The sequence below is a fragment of the Lactuca virosa genome, chromosome 4 (genome assembly GCF_052849685.1).
Source record: "Lactuca virosa cultivar CGN04683 chromosome 4, Lactuca_virosa_CGN04683_v6, whole genome shotgun sequence".
Classification (NCBI taxonomy): Eukaryota; Viridiplantae; Streptophyta; class Magnoliopsida; order Asterales; family Asteraceae; genus Lactuca; species Lactuca virosa.
In genome coordinates, this window is record NC_136429.1 from 74,602,875 (window position 1) to 74,622,186 (window position 19,312).

General features: G+C 35.0%; 1 protein-coding gene and 2 long non-coding RNA genes across 3 annotated transcripts; 1 reads left to right on the forward strand and 2 right to left on the reverse strand.

Annotated features, from left to right (window-relative positions):
- Nucleotides 1-537: 537 nt before the first annotated feature.
- LOC145105469 (protein DETOXIFICATION 24-like) lies at nucleotides 538-16,847 on the reverse strand. The gene is made up of 9 exons (XM_079042569.1): nucleotides 16,739-16,847; nucleotides 4,053-4,299; nucleotides 3,375-3,916; nucleotides 3,075-3,161; nucleotides 2,935-2,991; nucleotides 2,599-2,837; nucleotides 1,824-1,942; nucleotides 928-1,014; nucleotides 538-839 (listed from the first exon to the last, which is right to left on the reverse strand). The coding sequence occupies exons 2-9, from the start codon at nucleotides 4,296-4,298 to the stop codon at nucleotides 756-758; spliced, it is 1,461 nt and encodes a 486-aa protein (XP_078898695.1). The 5' UTR covers nucleotide 4,299; nucleotides 16,739-16,847; the 3' UTR covers nucleotides 538-755.
- LOC145105470 (uncharacterized) lies at nucleotides 13,988-15,253 on the forward strand. The gene is made up of 2 exons (XR_013707320.1): nucleotides 13,988-14,542; nucleotides 14,707-15,253. It is a non-coding gene; the product is annotated as an uncharacterized LOC145105470 (long non-coding RNA).
- Nucleotides 16,848-17,449: 602 nt separating the features above from the next.
- Nucleotides 17,450-19,034, reverse strand: LOC145109818 (uncharacterized). The gene is made up of 2 exons (XR_013709232.1): nucleotides 18,269-19,034; nucleotides 17,450-18,198 (listed from the first exon to the last, which is right to left on the reverse strand). It is a non-coding gene; the product is annotated as an uncharacterized LOC145109818 (long non-coding RNA).
- Between the last annotated feature and the right edge of the window lie 278 nt (nucleotides 19,035-19,312).

A 19,312-nucleotide genomic window follows, 5' to 3' on the forward strand; every position in this document is an offset into this window, starting at 1 on the left:
CAAAACCCGGAAATTAGGGTTTCTCTAATTAGCGCCTACTCGGCGAGTCCCTCCTCGGACTCGTCGAGTCCACTCATTAAGTCCACGGGAAAAACCCGGCTCGACTCGGTGAGTTGGACCATCAACTCGTCGAGTCTCTTCTTTAATCACAAGATCAAATTACACGATAATATCCCTGAAAATCCGGATATTACATTGTCCTTCTCTTCCCCTCCTTAAAAAAACTCAAGAACATCTATTTCTCCCATTTCCTTCTTTAAAAACTTGAGAACGGGACGTTAGTAAAAACCAACAACTAAGTTTCTTTTAAAACGGTAGTAAAACACTTAATTGAACTTTAAGATGTGAAAAATAAAAAGATATATAATTATAATTCACAATTTGAATCATTTTACTTCGAAACCAAGAAAAAGACTAAAAGGTTTTGTTGAAGTCTTAATTTACCGTAATTTTGTAAAGTTTCCTTTTCTTGTAAGTTCATTGTGGTATGAGTTCTTTATTTATTAATCTTACAACTTACTACTATAAGCGATCAAGTAAATAAATGTCATGTTACATAATTATGATTCAAAGTTTCTCTTTAGGTTTTTTTATAAAAGTGATTAGATCTTGTTAAATCTTACATTTTTTATATTAAGATTCATTGACTCAAATAATACAATGAAAAATGATGATGATATAAACAACCAAAACCCTACGTGTTCGGTGGACATGATATCCCGACCCTTAGACCACAAGCATAACCTTTTTCATAATCATGACTCGTTAGAAATCTGTAGGTGGGGATCTTCATTCAACTTTAAGTAAAATCGACCGAGACGGTCTGAAGCCTTCTTGACCTATAATAGGCAAAACATGATCTCCATTTGGAAAAGTATTAAAAATCTAAACAAGATACCAAATCAGATTCATTTTTCCCAAATTTACCTGATCATCCCAATCTGTTCTCCAAATCATATATACGATTGTAATTGTTTGTGTTAGAACACCACCAATCAGTCCAATCCATATACCCTGTCAAGTAATGAAGTAATATGAATTTGTGGTTAACATTGTTTTTATGAAACGAAATATCTCTATTGTCTTCAAAATGACTAATAATCCTATTATATTACGTTAATAGATAATGAGCTATTGTTTTATGTTTTCCATATGTGTACAATATACAATATATGTTCTCAAGTTTTAGATTTTCTTATGAAATTTGTCAAAACTTTAATTTCATTATGAATTTGGTACAAAATGGTTTTTTTTTTACAAATCTATACAAAATTAGATTTTTTTTTCTACAAAATTATAACTTTTTTACACTTTTATATATTTTTTCTTAAAACTATTTTACAACCTTTTTAAACCTTTTTTGCACCTTTTTTAGAAAAACAGTTGTTAACAATTTTTTAAAACTTTTTTACAACCTTCTATTATTTTTAGAACATTTTTTAAACTTTTGAAAAAATTAATTTTTACACTTTCATACAACGTTCTTGTACAATTTTTTTTTTTTTTTTCTATTTTCCACTTTTTTGTGTTTTTACTTATGTTCGTTTAACAGACCAAAAGTGTAAAATTAAATATTGAGTTGCTATACTCGGTATGGCACGTGGAAAACATAACAAAATAATTCATTACCTTTTGATGTAATAAAAGATATGTTTAATGGTCATTTGAATACAATAATGATAATTCATTTTCCAAAAAACAATGTTAACCCTACAAATTTATCATACAAAATATCGACGATAAAAGATCTTTCAGTTATTCGACAAAGATAGATATATATTTTTTTTAACAGCTAGACAAAGATAGATATTAATTGCATGTACCTTAACTTCAAGAGTCGTCGTATACCCAAGTAAAGCTCCCAACGGAATTCCGATCAGGTAATAACAAACAAAGTTCACGACTGCTACAGCTCCTTGCATTCCAGCTCCAACTGCCACCCCTGATAACAAACAATAGCACTAACTTGTAAACTTTCCCAAAATAGAATGCTTCAAATCTTAAAATTTAAAGTCCAATTATGGTGAACACTAAGTTGTAAGCCTCCGTTTGTGCGTTAATACCTTTGTAAACATTAACCTTTAAACTTTACAATAATAGAAACGAACAAGAATCTTTCATATCAAAATTGTGCACGCTACACGCTAACCCTATACACTTTCTGGAAATAGAAATAAAGAGGATATATTTCAAGTCTCTATTTAAAAAGGTAAATCGCATCCATAATTTATTGAAACCTATAGAGGTTAATGGACTGTTGCATTATTATTCCATTTTTCACATTTTTTTTTTCTTACAATTTATTAAACTCTACAAAAGGTTAATGCAACATAATTTTACAAATAGAATCACTTATTGTTAATCATTTTAGATAAAAAAAAAAGCATTCATTTTTCCAAATGAATAGTTTGATTGTCATTGAACAGTTCTATCGTCATCAAATAGTTCAATATCCACTGTATCCAACATCAACATGACACCCCACTAGCATGGTTGAGACTAACATATTGAGTGCTAACCAGATATTCCATCTTGTTCAAACATTTCATTAAACTATGCATAAAATATAAATGTTACCAAATGAGAAGATATTGCTACCTGATAGTACTGGATATACACTGTTCAACAATACCGAAAAAGAAAGAAGAAAAGAGAGATCCGATATTGCATCTGCAACCCTGGCATCGCTTGTAAACAAGTATGCAAGTTTTTTTCCAAATGTCAAACAAAGAATGAAGAAGAATAAGCCTATGGTAATGGAAGTCCCCAACAAGACTTTTATTGTAAACTTCACTGCTTTAGCGTTTCCTCTTCCTAATTCATTTGCCACCCGAACACTGTATAAATGTTTAAATTTCAATATAACATGTATCAGTCACATACCAAAGTTTAATTAATACACAGAAAATTCTTAAGAAATCAATGATCACCTACCATGCTGCACCTAAGAAACCGAGGTTTATCATCAACTCCCATACGTTAATATTCAGGCTGTGGAAATTGTTGCCAATAAGGAGATTGGTTTTCTAGAAAAATGAGTGGAAAAAGGAGGAATATGATCAAAAAATTGATACCAAATGGAGAAGGCGGCTATTGCGACCTCGGCATCTTCCATGTATCCAGCAAGTAAGACCAGAAAAGCATTGTACCATAACTCTAAGCTACACATTGTTTAAATCACAGTTTAACTTTTCATGTGACAAAAATCACTTCAACCGTAATAGAATTCATGTGCTTTTGTGGAAATTTAATATTGATTTTGAAGTTAAAAACTAGTTGGTTTGACTTTTTATGCATGATCAAACCAAATAGTTTTTATACCAAATTTTGACTTTTCGGATTGATTGTAACAAAAATATATTGATAATACTTACCAGACCATCACACCAGAGGATATTGAGAGCTTCACAACAGGTAACAGATCCTTAAAAGCAGCAACTGTGAATCCTTTCCATGAATGCGGGCACCATCCTCCAAAAATGTAGATGAATTCGCCAATTACAAGGAACCAAGATGAAAACGACAGTGCAAGCATGGCACCTGAGAGCCCCATGTTCAGCTTATATATAAAAAGTAGCGACAAAGGTATATGGACCGTGAATTGGAAAACTGAAATCCATGCGATGATCATGTTCTTTGACTGTGCTTGCAGATACATTTGTATGGTCAAGCTGAAAACGAAGTTGTATACAAAAGGGATGAACCATAAGGATATGTATCCACCACTGTTTGCTATTGATTCTTCCTCGCCAACAAGCATAAAGATTTGTGTACCAAAGATGAAGACTGGGAGCAAGATGGTCAAAGTAATCAAGTCCACAATCCATGATCGTTGCAAGTAAATACCCATCATATGGTCTTGTCCGGCTCCAAATGCTTGTCCACAAAGGGTTTCAGTTGCACTCGACATTCCCAACTGTGGATATATACATTTTAATTAGAACGAAAATGGTCGATTTAAGGGATTTTTGGTTTGTAGAAAGCTTAGAATCATCACGAGTCATGACTGGTGGCTTTTGTTAGTGATAACCAAACAATTATGGTCAACTTACAAGTATTCCATTGACAAACCGAACACTAAGTGCTTGAACAAGTGCATAGCCAGCAAGATCTGTTTCACTGATATGTCCGATGAATGACTGAGTGACAACAATAGTTCCAAAAGCGCAAACCCTTGCTATAATACCAGGCAAGGCGACCCTCCATATCTTTTTTGATTCGATCCATATCCTTCGTTTCAAGTCATCATCATCTTCTTGTCCCTGTTGAATAAGCTTTGTTTGCATCCCGTCATCCATCCTGAGAATTTGGAAGTTATGAACATATATACTAATGTGCTAAAATTTCAATTTTCAAGGAAAAAAGACTGATGTTCTGGTAGATTAGTGAAAAGTAAAAACCCGAGACTATATGACAGGCTTAATTCATAAAAAAAAAGTCTGATCAGCAAGTTAATTTAATTAAAAATTAATGGCAATAAACTTTGTTGAGACTTTAGATGTGTAATAAAAATGTAACTTTTGAAAATTGATTATCTAAATATATCAATAGTTGAAAATTGGTAGGTGTTCAACCGACAAGCGCACAGTTAAAGGATGCGGAGAAATATAAAGAAGACAAGAGATGAGTGTATTATTAGTCTTGGGGGTTTAAGTTTACAATTACATTCATATACAAACGAAATTGTGTCTGGACGATGTGGGATGCTAACATAGTATCACCATTAGTTTGTTATTTACATTCTTCTCCTTCACCATTTTTGATGTGCGGCACCCTTTATGCCATCCACAAACAACCATTATCCACAACTCAACAATCCCCCCCGCTTAGAGGATGACCAACAAATCAATTGTCATCCAAAGCATGTAACTCTCAAGCCTCTTCTTCTCTCTAGTTTGGCACCTTCTATCAGCCATCTCGAAGGACAATCGAAGCTTAACACGAATTCTAACAACAAAAAAATATCTCACTTGGAGGTTGATCAAAAAATCAACTTTTATCCAAATCATGTACCTCTCATAAACCTCATCTTCTATTTAGTCAGCACCTTCTCATAGTCATATAGAAGGCCAATTAAATTTCAGCACAACTTAAAATTTTGTGGTGTCACCACCTTGGTAAACATGTCTACTAGATTCTTTGTACCAAGGATTTTCTACAAGGACAATGTACCATCATTAATAAGCTCTTTGATGCAGTGGTATCTCATCTAAATGTGTTTATTCCTTCCATTAAACATATGGATTCATTGTGTGATGAATTGCACTTTGATTGTCAGAATAAAGAATACAACATATCACCCTATTTCATGTCAACTTTGATAAGTAGTTCTTTAACTAGATAAACTCTTTTCCATCCTCTACAATGGCCATGTATTAAACTTTTATGGTTGAAAGAGAAACACTAAATGAAGTCTAGGCATCTAACTAACTAATATACCACGATAGTGGACTAGTGGACATATAACTTGCAGTGTTGTTCATTAAATCTAAACATCAAACCAAGTATGCATTGATTAATCCTTCAAAGATAACCCCTTTTATTTAGAAACATATGGCAACCTTAGAAGTATGTTTCAATTAACATAGCAGCCATTTGATTGCTTCCTAATGCTCTTTTACCATATTGAATATAAACCTTCTCACAAATCCCACTACATGAGCAAGGTTTGGCCTCATGCAAAACATAACATAAATCATGGTGCTTGCTTCCCATGCATAAGGAATCCAAGCTCTCTTTATTTCCTTCATCTATTTGTGGTGATTGTTTTTTTAGAGTTCAATGTGACCTTCGAAACATGTAAACATTTTTCATGTTGAATTGCTACAACATTTTATTGATGTTGGGGTTGGAAAACTTTTCTATTAAACACGAAAATAGAATTACAATAGGAGGAGCAACTCTCACACTCAACTATTACAAAAAATCAACCCTCTCACTAACACTCTCACTCTAAGTGTTATACTATCTGTTTCTCTGTTTTTGGGATGCATACAACTGAAGAATGAAGTCTCTATTTATAGTCTTGGCAGCCACCATTGTAGTTGCGTCTATTAATTGTGTTCATCATAGGGTGGGAAGAAAAACTTGTCCCGTAGGTTTCATTTTGTCAACAATGATGGCTACTGTAGCTTTGGAGGCTTTGGAGGCTGGAACACAACAAATCTCCCCCTCCAGTCTCCGTCCAACAATCCTCATTCCAACTATGTCAGCACATAGTCTATGTTTCTCTTGTGTCACCACCTTTGTCAACATGCCTGCCTTATACTTCATAGTATTTCCCTTTCCGTCTTTCTTCAGTTTGAAAACCCACTTGTTTTTCAAGGCTTTCTTTCCTTTGGGGAGTTTCACCAACTCATATGTTTGATTCTTCTGCAAAGAATTCATTTCTTCTTCCATGGCCTTCTGCCAATTTGCTTTGTCAATATGAGATTGAGCTTCTTGAAAGCTCTCTGGCTCCCCCTCACTAGTAAGAAGGATGTAGTTTGAAGTCGGATATCTTCTTGATGGAGCACGGACTCGTTCGGATCGTCGAAATTGAGTTCCTTCATTTGCAACTTCTGGCAGTGGATCTGAATTATCCAGGGGTGGAAGCTCCCCCTCATCAACACCTTCTTGATATGCATCATCGACTTCTTCATCCACTTCTTCAGCGGAAACATCTTCTTTATTTTCAGATATTATATCTGAAACTTTGGAGCTTTGTTGCTTGTTAACCGGTGCCTTGAAATCATAATACTGGTTTTCATAGAAAACCACATCTCTACTTCGAATAACCTTTTTTAGTTCTGGGTCCCATAGCATGTACCCGAACTCTTCATCTCCATATCCAATAAAGATGCATGGAGTGGATTTGAGGTCCAATTTCTTCCGCAATTCACTTGATACATGTGCAAACGCTTTGCACCCAAATACTCTCAAGTGAGAATATGATATGTCTTTACCCGTCCATATCTTCTCCGGAACTTCAAAATTCAATGGAGCGGAAGGTGACCTATTTATTAGATAGCAAGATGTCAATACAGCTTCACCCCAGAATGGCTTTGGGAGTTTAGTCATGCTGAGCATGCATCGAACTTTCTCAACAATGGTGCGATTCATCCGTTCTGCTACACCATTGTGTTGTGGGGTTCGTGGGACAGTCTTTTCATGTCTGATACCATGTTCCGTGCAGTATTTAGAGAACTCACGGGAATAGTATTCGCCTCCATTATCTGATCGGAGACATTTTAGTTTCTTGCCTGTTTGTCTTTCCACCATTGCATGAAAAGCTTTGAAGCGGTCCAATACTTGGTCCTTCGTTCTCAAACAGTATGCCCATACCTTTCGTGACGCATCGTCAATGAATGTCACAAAATACCGGCTTCCACCAAGAGATTCTACTTCAATGGGTCCACATACGTCGGAGTGGACAAGGCTCAGCAACTCAGAGCGGTTCTTTCTTATGGAGCTAAAGGAAACTCTGTGTTGTTTCCCGAATAGGCAGTATTTACAAGGATCCAAGGCAACATCTTTTGCCATTGAAATGGACTCCTTCTTTGCAAGAGTCGTCAATCCCTTCTCGCTCATGTGGCCTAGTCTTCTATGCCACAAGTTTGGTGATGTCTCTTCTTTAACAACATTGAGACTTGGTTGAAGCAACTTTGCATGACTTTTATAAAGAGTACCATCAAGTTTTCCACTTGCAACAACCATAACACCTTTCAACAACTTCCAGATGCCATTTTTAAATTGATTATCATATCCTTGGACGTCAAGAGCTCCAACTGAGATAAGATTCATTCTCAGCTCTGGGACATGCCGAACATCTTTCAACACCAATGTACATCCAACATTGGTCTTTAAATGCACATCACCAATACCAGCAAAGCTTGAGAAACTGGTGTTTCCCATCTTCACGGTACCATGGTCTCCGGGTTTATAAGTACTGAATAAATCCCGGTTTGGAGTCGAATGATATGATGCAGCGCTATCAATTACCCACTCATCATTATGAGTTTCAACATGTAGGCATGCTTCCTCCTCGTATGTAACAAGGGCAACGTCTTGTGTTATGGTGACCATGGTTTCACCATTCTCCCTGCTTGGATTATGGCTTGTCTCGGGCTGCTCTCGTAAGAACCTTCGGCAATCACTCCTTTTGTGGCCATAATAATTACAATGATTGCAATAGCCTTCGAACCATGTATTTGAAGATTTACCTCGCTCTCGCGATTTACCTCGATCTCGTGATTTCCCACGATCTTGGGATCTTCCTCTACTTTGACCATGTCTACCTCTGCCTCTACCTCGACCTCGGCCTCCAGTTCTGCCTCCGCCTCTTTCTTTGTTTTCTGACACGAGGGCAAAAGACTGGTCTGTACCAGCTTCTTTCCTTCTGGCTTCCTCGTTCATTAGGGCATCTGTGACCATCTCCATTGTCACTTTACCACCGGGGGCAGAATTGCTGAGAGTCACAACAAGCGTCTCCCAATTATCTGGTAGAGAACTCAAGAGCAATATGGCTTGTTCCTCGTCTTTGAGAACCCAATCAGCAGCACCGAGCTGGTTTACGAGATCCTGGAACTGACTCGTATGCTCGGTTATGGATGTACCACTTCGTAACTTGTGGTTTACAAGGCGCCTCATCAGCAAGGTCTTGTTGCGTGCCGTCTTTGCCTGATACATATTCTCGAGCTTCTCCCAAAGTTTGTACGCGTCTGTCTCTTGAGAGATATGATAAAAACATTGTGGTCGATCCACTGTCGAATTTGTGCCACCGTTTTCCTGTTTATTCTCGTCCAAACTCCGTCTGTCTTCGTGTTGGGTTTGACGCCTTGATTTTCTATAGGCTCTGCTAAATCTTTCAGATTAAGCAAATCTTCCATCCTTGGCTTCCACATGTTGTAATTTGTGGGCGTAAGTCGAACCATCGTAATCGTACTTGTAGATTCCATCGAAAATAATTGCAAATTTATTTTACAAATATTTCGTTGAAAAATTAGATAAAACCGAGCTCTCGGTTGGATTCGGAAGCGTAAAAAATGGTGGGGTAGAATTTTTCGGGCTCAAAATATACTTTCTTGAAAAGTTATGTGCTAATTTGTAACTTTTCAGAACTATAGGGGCTAAACTGTAATTTTCGGAACTTACAGGGGCAATTCTGAAATATTTCTGCCAACCAGGGATTTTTCTGAAACTTTTCAGAACTCCAGGGACCAAAACAGATGTTTTCAGAAGAACAGGGACCGAACTGCAGTTTTTCCAGAAACAGATGGACCTTTCTGTAATTTTCTGGAACTTCAAGGTCTAAACTGCAACTTCCTGAAATTCTGGTCAATGATGACCTCACTGATGACGTCACTTCTTCTTCTCCGGCGAGGCTTTCCGGCGACTGGTTTTTCCGGCGATATTTTCCGGCGATTTTGACCAAACTTTGACCGACGTTTTGGAGGTCTTCCCGTGGTCAAAAAATTACGAAAAATATATTTTCGGAATCCTTGAAACAAGCCCTTTCCAACGGTGTACTCAAAAATGGATTTTGAGACAAAAAAAATTTTGACAAAAAAACAGAGAAATTCGTAAAGAATTCCCTGGACACCAAACGAGGCTCTGATACCAGTTGTTGGGGTTGGAAAACTCTTCTATTAAACACGAAAATAGAATTACAATAGGAGGAGCAACTCTCACACTCAACTATTACAAAAAATCAACCCTCTCACTAACACTCTCACTCTAAGTGTTATACTATCTGTTTCTCTGTTTTTGGGATGCATACAACTGAAGAATGAAGTCTCTATTTATAGTCTTGGCAGCCACCATTGTAGTTGCGTCTATTAATTGTGTTCATCATAGGGTGGGAAGAAAAACTTGTCCCGTAGGTTTCATTTTGTCAACAATGATGGCTACTGTAGCTTTGGAGGCTTTGGAGGCTGGAACACAACAATTGATGTATTTCTCCTAGGAAAGTTTTATAGTACCTGTAACTCTATCTCTTTATATGCTCATGCCAAGTATTCGTTTTGACTAAATTTTTATACAAATTTGTTTTTAATGTTTGCATATGAAACGGTGAAATCATAACTCTGAACATGTGATTTACATTGTGAACAATGTCATTCATACTCTTATGATTCATGCTGATCTTCCACTTACATACCATGTCAAATCCCTTCACATCACTACCTACATTCTTAATTATTTATCTTCCACCTCGATCCAAAATTTCACTACTTACTATTATTTATTTCTAAGTCACCATCATATCCTAACTTTGCGTCTTTGGGTGCTTGTACTATCAACGCCTCATTGCACTACAAAAAATTACCCCGTACACAACTCTATGCATTTCTTTCAGGTACATGTCTGATGTGTGGGTTTTTTTTTTTTGCTTTAATATCTCTATTAAAAATCATCATCACATAACATGTTGCATTGGATGAGACCACAATCCTATTTGATTCTAATATTTTTACTTATCCATGCGATATAATTTTCTTGACAGTTTGTATGCTCCCTCATTGATCTTGCATCGCGTTCTTGATTTCATGTCTATCAAGATTACTACCACTCGCATCATTTTATGTGTTGCGTGTACCATCAAGACCTCATCATCTAATATAAACTTCCCCTTACACAACTCTATGCATTTCTCTTAGTTACATATCCTATGGGTGGGCTTTTCTGCCGTAATATTTCCACTAAAAAGCATCATCATATAATATATTGCCTTGAATAAGGCCATCTCCCTTTGATTCCAAGAATTCGACTAATCCATGGCATACAATTTTCTTGATGTTCCTTACACTTTGACATTGATCTTGCATCACTTTCTTGATTTCATGCTTTTCAAGACTACTACCATGCACACCTTTGACACACTATAACCACAACCCTCTATCCTTCAACCATATTACCCTTCCTAATGATACCAACTCCATCATCACCATGTCAATGTCACATTATTGTCCTTACAATCATCTATATAAATGTCATCCACTCATCCAATGATGATGTATTTTAAATAATGCATTGTTTAACCCACTATATAACTTAACCTCCATACCATTACCTATTGGTATGAGACTTTTTTTTCTATAGCCTTTATAGGATCCAAATGTTAATGCCATTAATAAATTCTATAATTCTCTTATTTCTAATGGAACTTGAATCCTTGAACCACTACCACTAGTGGTTAATATTTCTAAGTATATATGGCTTTATGAAAATAAATTTAGTGATGATGGTTTCCTTTCCCTTTATGAAGCTTAATTGGTTACTAATGGAAAAACTCCACATCCATGATTTGGCTATGATGATACGTTTAGCCTAATTGTAAAATTCGCTATTATTCATATAGTTTTTATCCTTGTGGTTTCATACCATTTCCTCGTCACTAACTAGACATAAGTATACTTCACTTCATAGTCATCTTCAAAAAATGATTTACAAGCATCAAACATTAGGTTTATCTTTGGATATAGTGTGCAAGATACATACTATTTATCGTCCTTTTAATTATATGTGAAGCTATATGGATTGATAATACCTAGATTTGCATAAAGTAATAGGTAGCTCTTGTTTCCATATACCATACATTATTTCCCTTATCATGTTTAGTCTTGGTGTTTAACAATTGCGAAATGGGGGTAGGGTGGCTTGATTGGATGGAATAGAGGGAAGCCAAGTCTAGGAAGGGTGATGGTTGTTAGGTTTTGACAACTTAGTCCTAAGTTGGTGTTTGTTGGAAGAGGCCTACAAATTAATAAGGGTCGATGGGCGATGGGTTGAAGATGGTGTTAGGTCTGCATGTCACATGGTTGGTATTGGATTCAACTGTTAATAGGACTGGACAACTAACTATAGCGGTAAAAAGAACCTTCATTGGGATTATTCAACAACATCTTGTCGTATGCCCATGACAATGTTGTTTGGCTATTGTATGGTTATTGTTGGTGGGTGCGATATTCTCAATGACCGCAATGTTTATTACCTCGAAGGTTCCTATGATTGGAGGACTTTGTGTTGAGCATGGTAAGGCCGAAAGAGGTTTCTTGAGGGTGTTGTATCCATGGTTTTAGCATACTTCTTAAAGGTTGTAAGTGGGGTTTGATGATGTATAAGGCCTCCAATCTAGTTAAACATGGAGGATAACTCGTCAATCATGTAGGCGACGATGTTTCTTCACGAGTACCATGGCAAAAATATTATCAAGAAGATATGTGATCATTTTGATGTGGGTACAATAAGTTCTAATGGATGAATCACATAGTTATATAATTTAAGCATCTTTGTTGTCGCGTAATAATGTGTCCAAACTAATCAAAACTTCACAGACCATTGCATTTTGGTTTAGAATCATTTGAAGAATGGTTTTAGAAATTATCGTTTATAGATCTAAAGCTTTACAATATAAACAATTTTATTCTATATGGGTTCTTCATGGTTCGCATCGGGTGCATCACATAAGGCATCAATGAGATCAAACACACAATGAGTTTCAAAGAGCTCGCACCAAGCATCATAGTTGAGTTAATTGATGTCAAGAACAACATGAACTTAGGCTTTTATGATGGTAATGTCATACAAATTCTCTACGGAGGGGGAACCGGCCTTGTCCCTGGCCATGGAGAGAGAGAGAGAGAGAGAGAGAGAGAGAGAGAGAGAGAGGAGGAGGAGGACTATGGTTTGCTCTGATGCCATGTTGGATAATGTATATGTGACATCTCATATCTTAACATAAGATGGGATAAATACAAATACAATGGTGGGCTATAGAAGGCCAATAATATGGGCCTATACAATTATCATCTGTGTTCACAAATATTTTCCACCCAAATTTCCATGTTGGTGGTGGTTGTATTTGTTTTCGTTTATCATCATAGTTATAAAAGTTATATTGAGAGGGTTCTTTGTTCTCTTGACTGCATATTTTTTTCCCTGCAGTGTGTCTGTGTAATTTGGGTTTGTAAACTAGATAAAGTGATCGATCTGTGATTTGTTTTGATTTTTGAAGGGTAGGGGAAGGTCGGCAATAGGGTGGGTATAAATTATGCAAAATTTAGTGATTTTATGCCTTGGTTAACTATATGATTATTACTAGCTATATTTGATACAGTTTGAGATTTTTTTAAATGGTTTTTGGTTCAATATTTTTTAAAGCCATATATATTTGCAGAATCGGTTTTTGAATTCAGATATTTTTGAATTATATGATACAAATCAAGAAACTTAATTACATATTGATTTACGACCTGATTTGCAGCTAAAAATGTTTATCTCGATTTAGTTTTTCTATTTTATTATTGTTTTGCCTGGACCATTGGATCCCACGTTTCCAACTAATTAATGCACACAAATTGATTATTTTCTTGCTGGAGCATTACCCAATCCACAATGGGTAAGATAGATGTGACATGTAAGGATAGAATTATAGTTTAGAATTTGAGAATTTAGTGTCTTGAGAAAAGAATCCGAAAGAAGTTTAAAGGGTATAAAGGACACAAAAGAACTACACAAATTTAACATTAAGATGTTTATGTTAGAGTAAATTACACGAATGCTCTGTATGGTTTGGTTGTGTATTTGATTTTTAACTTTTTTTAACTTTGGTCCTAATAGACATAAAATGACCATTTTACCTTCATCTATTTGTTTTAATTTTCTTTTTATATTATTTATTATTTATAATTTTATAAAATTAAATATCCTCATCCACTTCTCTTTCCCTTGTCAAGATCGGGATCTTATATAAGATCGTTTTCCACTTTAAAAGATTGTGATCGTAAGATCGAATCGAATCGTAAGATCCTACCAAAAGCATTTTAAAACTTAAAAAATATATTTTATCCATCTGTTAACCATTAGTTAACAATGAATAGTTTAAAGCGTAAAAATATATATTCAATACATCATTTAACGATAAACAATTCAAAAAGGTATTCTACGTAATTAGGTCAAAAAAATATTCAATAATAAAAAAAATAATAACAATCATATGATCTTACAATCAATTCTACAATCTTACGATCCGATCTTACGACCCTACTACGATCTTACCGAAAAACGGTCCTAGTAAGATGGGAATCGATTTACCTAGATGAGATTTTAGGATCATATGATCCTACCGCAATCTTACCGAAAAACAATATGATATACCCATTTCTATCTTCTCCATCTCTGTTCAAAAGTCTAGAGACAACAACCTCCCATCTTCGGCACTCACCTCTCTGTCTTTGTCCTTTCTCCCCAGAAAAACTCAAACCACGAAGCCTCCTCATCTCCGATTAGAGCTCTCCATCCTTTACTTGCCAGCGAAAGACAAACTAGAAAGTCAACAGAAAAACTCGAACAAGAACATCAACAACATCATGGTAGTGCTTCATTTTGATTCGATTTACTTCTCTCTGAGAAGAACTTTTTACAAAAATTTGATTTCTCACATGAACTACAAATTAGAAAACTAATTTCTCCGATAAGGTGGTGCTTCTCTGATGGTGGTGGTGGTGGTGCTTCTCGGTTTTTGGTTTTCATTAGCTCTCAAAACACGATTCGGTATCAATTTGTAAGTTTGTTACATGTGATTGTAACCAACTTGAAACAAATTAGTACAAAGTTATGGTCTAAAACCTTTTTAGGTTAATGTGTCCACCAAACGTTAACATTTCTAGCTTCTTTAATGGATGAGTTGATTTTGGTTTGATCGGGTATTTTCATATTACCTTTTAGGGTTAATGGTGACAAGGCAAGAAGAGGAAGTCTCTGATGATAGGGTGGTCGGAAAAGATGAGAAAAGATGATTGGACCACGGGGTAGGCTCAAAAGGACAACAGAAGAGATAAAGGGTCTGGGATTAATCATGGTGGGTTTCATAAGTGATTGTAGATGGTGATTCAAGTGAAGAATATGAATCTGGAAACCTTGCTTGTTTTTTGCATTTGAATACTTCCAAAGTTTGGGGCTATTGTGGTTTCATCTTGGTGCATTTTGAAAATTTTAAAGATTCATAGGTCTGTCGAAAAACATATTTTCTTTGATTTTGATCTTTCCGGTTGGGTTTATCGTGTGTGGGTAACCGATGGTAAATGCGAGAGAGGGGCTGGTAGGAGTTTGGAACAGATTTGTCATTGTACTTGAAGATCTTTCCTACACTTTTATCTTGTTAGTGGAGGTGGTATGTCGGTGGATCTGGTTTCTGTCACATCTCTTATTTTCGGCGACGGATGTCAGTGGAGTTTCACACATAGATTAGAGAAAATAGTATATGACTTTCAAATTCAAAACGGTGGAGGTAGTTGGGTGGGTTGGGGGTGTGGGGTGGGCCATTTACTCTAATTGTTAATATTAAAAAATTAAAGTAAAAATAAATTAAAAAGGACAAAAAAGTCAATTATGTCTGTCAAGAACCAAAGACGTAAAAAAAAAAACATATTACACAGTTTGAGTTAAAAAAAATGAGACCAAACATACAACAAGTTACTCTAAACCATATCCATATGACCATTCGTGTAATTCTCTTTATATTATAAACTTGATTTACTCTTTATGTTATAAACTTTTTTTATGAACCACTTATATTATAAACTTATTAAAAAAAATACATTTATAGAAGTAAATATAAGAATTATATAATATATAATATATAATATATAATATGTAATTCATTGTTCATAATTTCTAAATTAATATTGATGTTAGAAAAACTTAATAAAATTAAAGTGGCAGATTTAAATATATTGAAAATTTTAATAATTTTTTTTATTTATCTAAAAACAAGTTTTCTAATATTAAAATTAATATACTAAATTAGTTAAATTTGATTCAAAATATATCTTGAAACTTTTTAGTTTCTATCATGTCAAATGTTTCACTTTCAATAGGACAAAGGTTTTTCTAGGAAATCAAATAATAGAAGCGAATATGAATCCAGACTCTTTATTATTTTAATTAATTTGCTTAATAATTAAAAATAAGATTCAATGTGGCCCATGTCTGGACATAGTAATAGAAACAAATAAGTATTGTTTTGTATAGAGTTCAAAATCACATATATGGACAAGTAAATAGAAACAAAGACATTCAGATGGTGTGTATAAAGCTGAAAATCACATCATCTATAAGTCATGATTATTTTGCACCTTTGTTTTTATCCATATTTACTTCCCACTCTCTTGCACCAAGCAAAATATAAGGAATTAGACGCTGATAATCATGTGCAATATGCATCACCAGACAAATCATGTATTTTTCGTTCAAAAGAAAATCACACAAATCATGTTTGCATTGAATTTTCTTAACAACCAACTCATACACCTACAAATCATTCTCTTAAATCTAGGTATTTGTTTTTTATAGTACTTGAACCCTCAACCTAAACACAACTGATACTACTAGCCACAAGACATTTGGTTTCAATCATTAGATACAAAATATAAGACTTAAATTAATAACACTTCAATCCCTTAAAACAACAATAAAAACCAAGGTCGATGCAATCATTAGATACAAGATACAAGGTACAAGACTAACATTCAGAAGTTGATACAAGACTAACATTCAGAAATTGGCAAAGGCTTATCACCCAAATATATATTTTATAGCATCATTTAGTTTGATAATTAAAATACTTCACACCAAATTGGTCGATTAGTTGCACCTTTCAACGAAAACATGTATTGTCTAGATTATAAACTCTTAAAACAGTTTAATGGCTAAATCTGATAAAAACAAAACATTATTGAGTGAGAAAGAGGAGACTTACTATACAAGGAAATATGATTTGTAGAAAGCAGCCACAACTTGAACTCAAATCCGAGTGGTGAAGTGAAGGAAAGAAGTGATATTCACTTATTTGGTATATACTATAAAGAGTATCGACTCAAAAGGAATAGAAGCTATTTATATAGGAGAAGGAATACATGTCCTTGTTATGGGCTTTTTCTTATTGGGCCTCTCTCTTTTTGTTGTTACATTGGACTCCAATGGTACTTTTTGACATTTTATTTTTATTCTGTTTTACTTTTTATAAGGATACAATATTATGAATTTATGAGTGACAAATTTTTGGGTAGTTGTAATTGGTTTTTGGCATTTTATTTTTATTCTGTTACATTTTATATAGATACAATATTATGAATTTATGAGTGACAAATTTTTGGGTAGTTGTAATTGGTTTTTGGTTATACGAACTTACCATTCTTGTGAGAATATTGATAAGAACATTAAAATTAGTGGTTTTTGCATTTTCATAAGAAATGTGTTTCTATAAATTGAAATTTGGCAAGCTAATGTTTGAAAAGTTATTCTATTGATATTTAGTTTGACATAGAACATTAAAATGATGTTTTTTATCATTAAACATTTGTAATATACGTTAATACGTTTCAAATACAAAGAATAAATAAAAATACATATATATTATATTACTCAAATCAAGACCATATTATTCATAAATACAATAAAACTGCAAATGTATGTAAACATAAGATGTATAAAGAAAGGGGAAATGACACAAATGCCCTACAAACTTTCTAGGGTAATCATTTTTAGTCCCTAAACTATTTTCATGACTTTATGAGGGTACGAAGTCGTGGGCTATCTTTCTTTTTTAGTCCATTTGACTATACCCGGTTTGAGTGCCACATACACAAAATTTGGGCCTATCTCTTTTCTATTCATCATCTTCGTGTGTTAAAATGGAATGTTGACTTCTAAGATTATGGTCAAATCCTAAAATCTCATTTTCTTTTTTCACCGGATGCATTTTCGACTGCTCTCCATTGTTCTTTTTCAGCGTCTCCATTGCTACTTTCAACCGTTCAAGTTCTGATAATCTTAGGCTCTCAATTGGAATTGATATATGGAGATTGGAGATATGTTAATTAATGATATTTGAATAATGTTTCCGACTTTGATGATGAAGGAAGTTGGTGTGGGCTTAACAAAGATCCAATCTCCATCAGTTTTTCTCTTAACTTCTAAACCTCCGATATCTTCTTGACCCAAGATTGTCAAAGCATCGGCGTCCTTGTGTCGACCAACACCAAGGGCGAGGTCAGGAGCTGGACACGGAGGGTAGTGGTTCAGTCGAACAAAAGTGCTTTGATCCTTGGAAAAGAATGGCTCGAACCGGTTTGCATGGAAGTTTAAGCTAAAGGAGATCAATTCAACAGTTTGTACGACAATTTCTCAACTTCTTGTACATATTCTTCTGATGCCTCCCTGAGTTTTCCAAAAACTCGATTATGATCACTTGAATGATTAGTTATTAACTTATTAAGACAAAAAGTACCTTAATTCTCGAGGATGGTCAAGCTATTGATTAGAGTACTCGACCATATGTTCATCTCCCTCTGTGTTAAGAAAGTAATTTATACTGTTCATAATCCAATTCTTCAATTGCTTGTCAGTAGCATCTACGGTGAGAACTGGTGAGATTGGTTGTCGGCGACTAAAATCTTGCCGTCAGGAAGAACATATGAGGAGGAATGATACATTTGAGGGATGTTTGTTGGTTTCAGTTCCCTGAACCTTTCTCCCTTTGCATTCTATGGCATGTAAACAGTAGCAGTGATGTTAGGATCCTCATCGTCGTCCTAACCGAAAGTACCCTTCTTGGCATCACTGATGAGAAGAAATTGTGCGTTTGGAAGATGTAATAGATCTCCCATGACTATTGGTGTTTGCTATAATTCTATTGCAGTCCGAAAGTGCATGTTCGAACACTCTATTTTAGGTGTACCTTGGATCGACATTTTGGAAACATCTTCTTTATTACCACCACAAACCACCACTTTGATGGTGATTGGTTGGTTATCGGCGGTAAGCCTTAACCAGAGAATAGTTGGCCTGATGGTGGGTATTTGTGAGATCCTCCTTGCAACACCAGATATTCTTTCACTTTTTTAAATGTTTGTGGATTAAAACTAATAGCCACATCTGATTCTTAAAACCCAATGTAGAAGGGAAGTTACGATCTAAATGGTGTCGGAAAGAATTGTGCGCGCGTGAGAGAGAGAGAGATGTGGGTCCAAGGGTATGAGAAAATTCAAAGTCTATGTGGGAATATTGGTCAACAAATGTCAATGTGGCAAAGGGGTAACCATGTGACCCCTTCACTTTGGCCAAAAGGACGTAATCGACTCGACAAAAACGACTTCATTCCCTCATAAAGCCATGAAAATAGTTTAGGGATTAAAAGGACCAACACTAGAAAGTTCCTAGGGCATTTGTCTCATTTACCCTATAAAGAAACATCGAGTATTAGAGTTCTAAGTTTTTTTTTATATAAGGGAAAATGAATTATGATGGTAATGAACTATTGCTTTTGTTCACA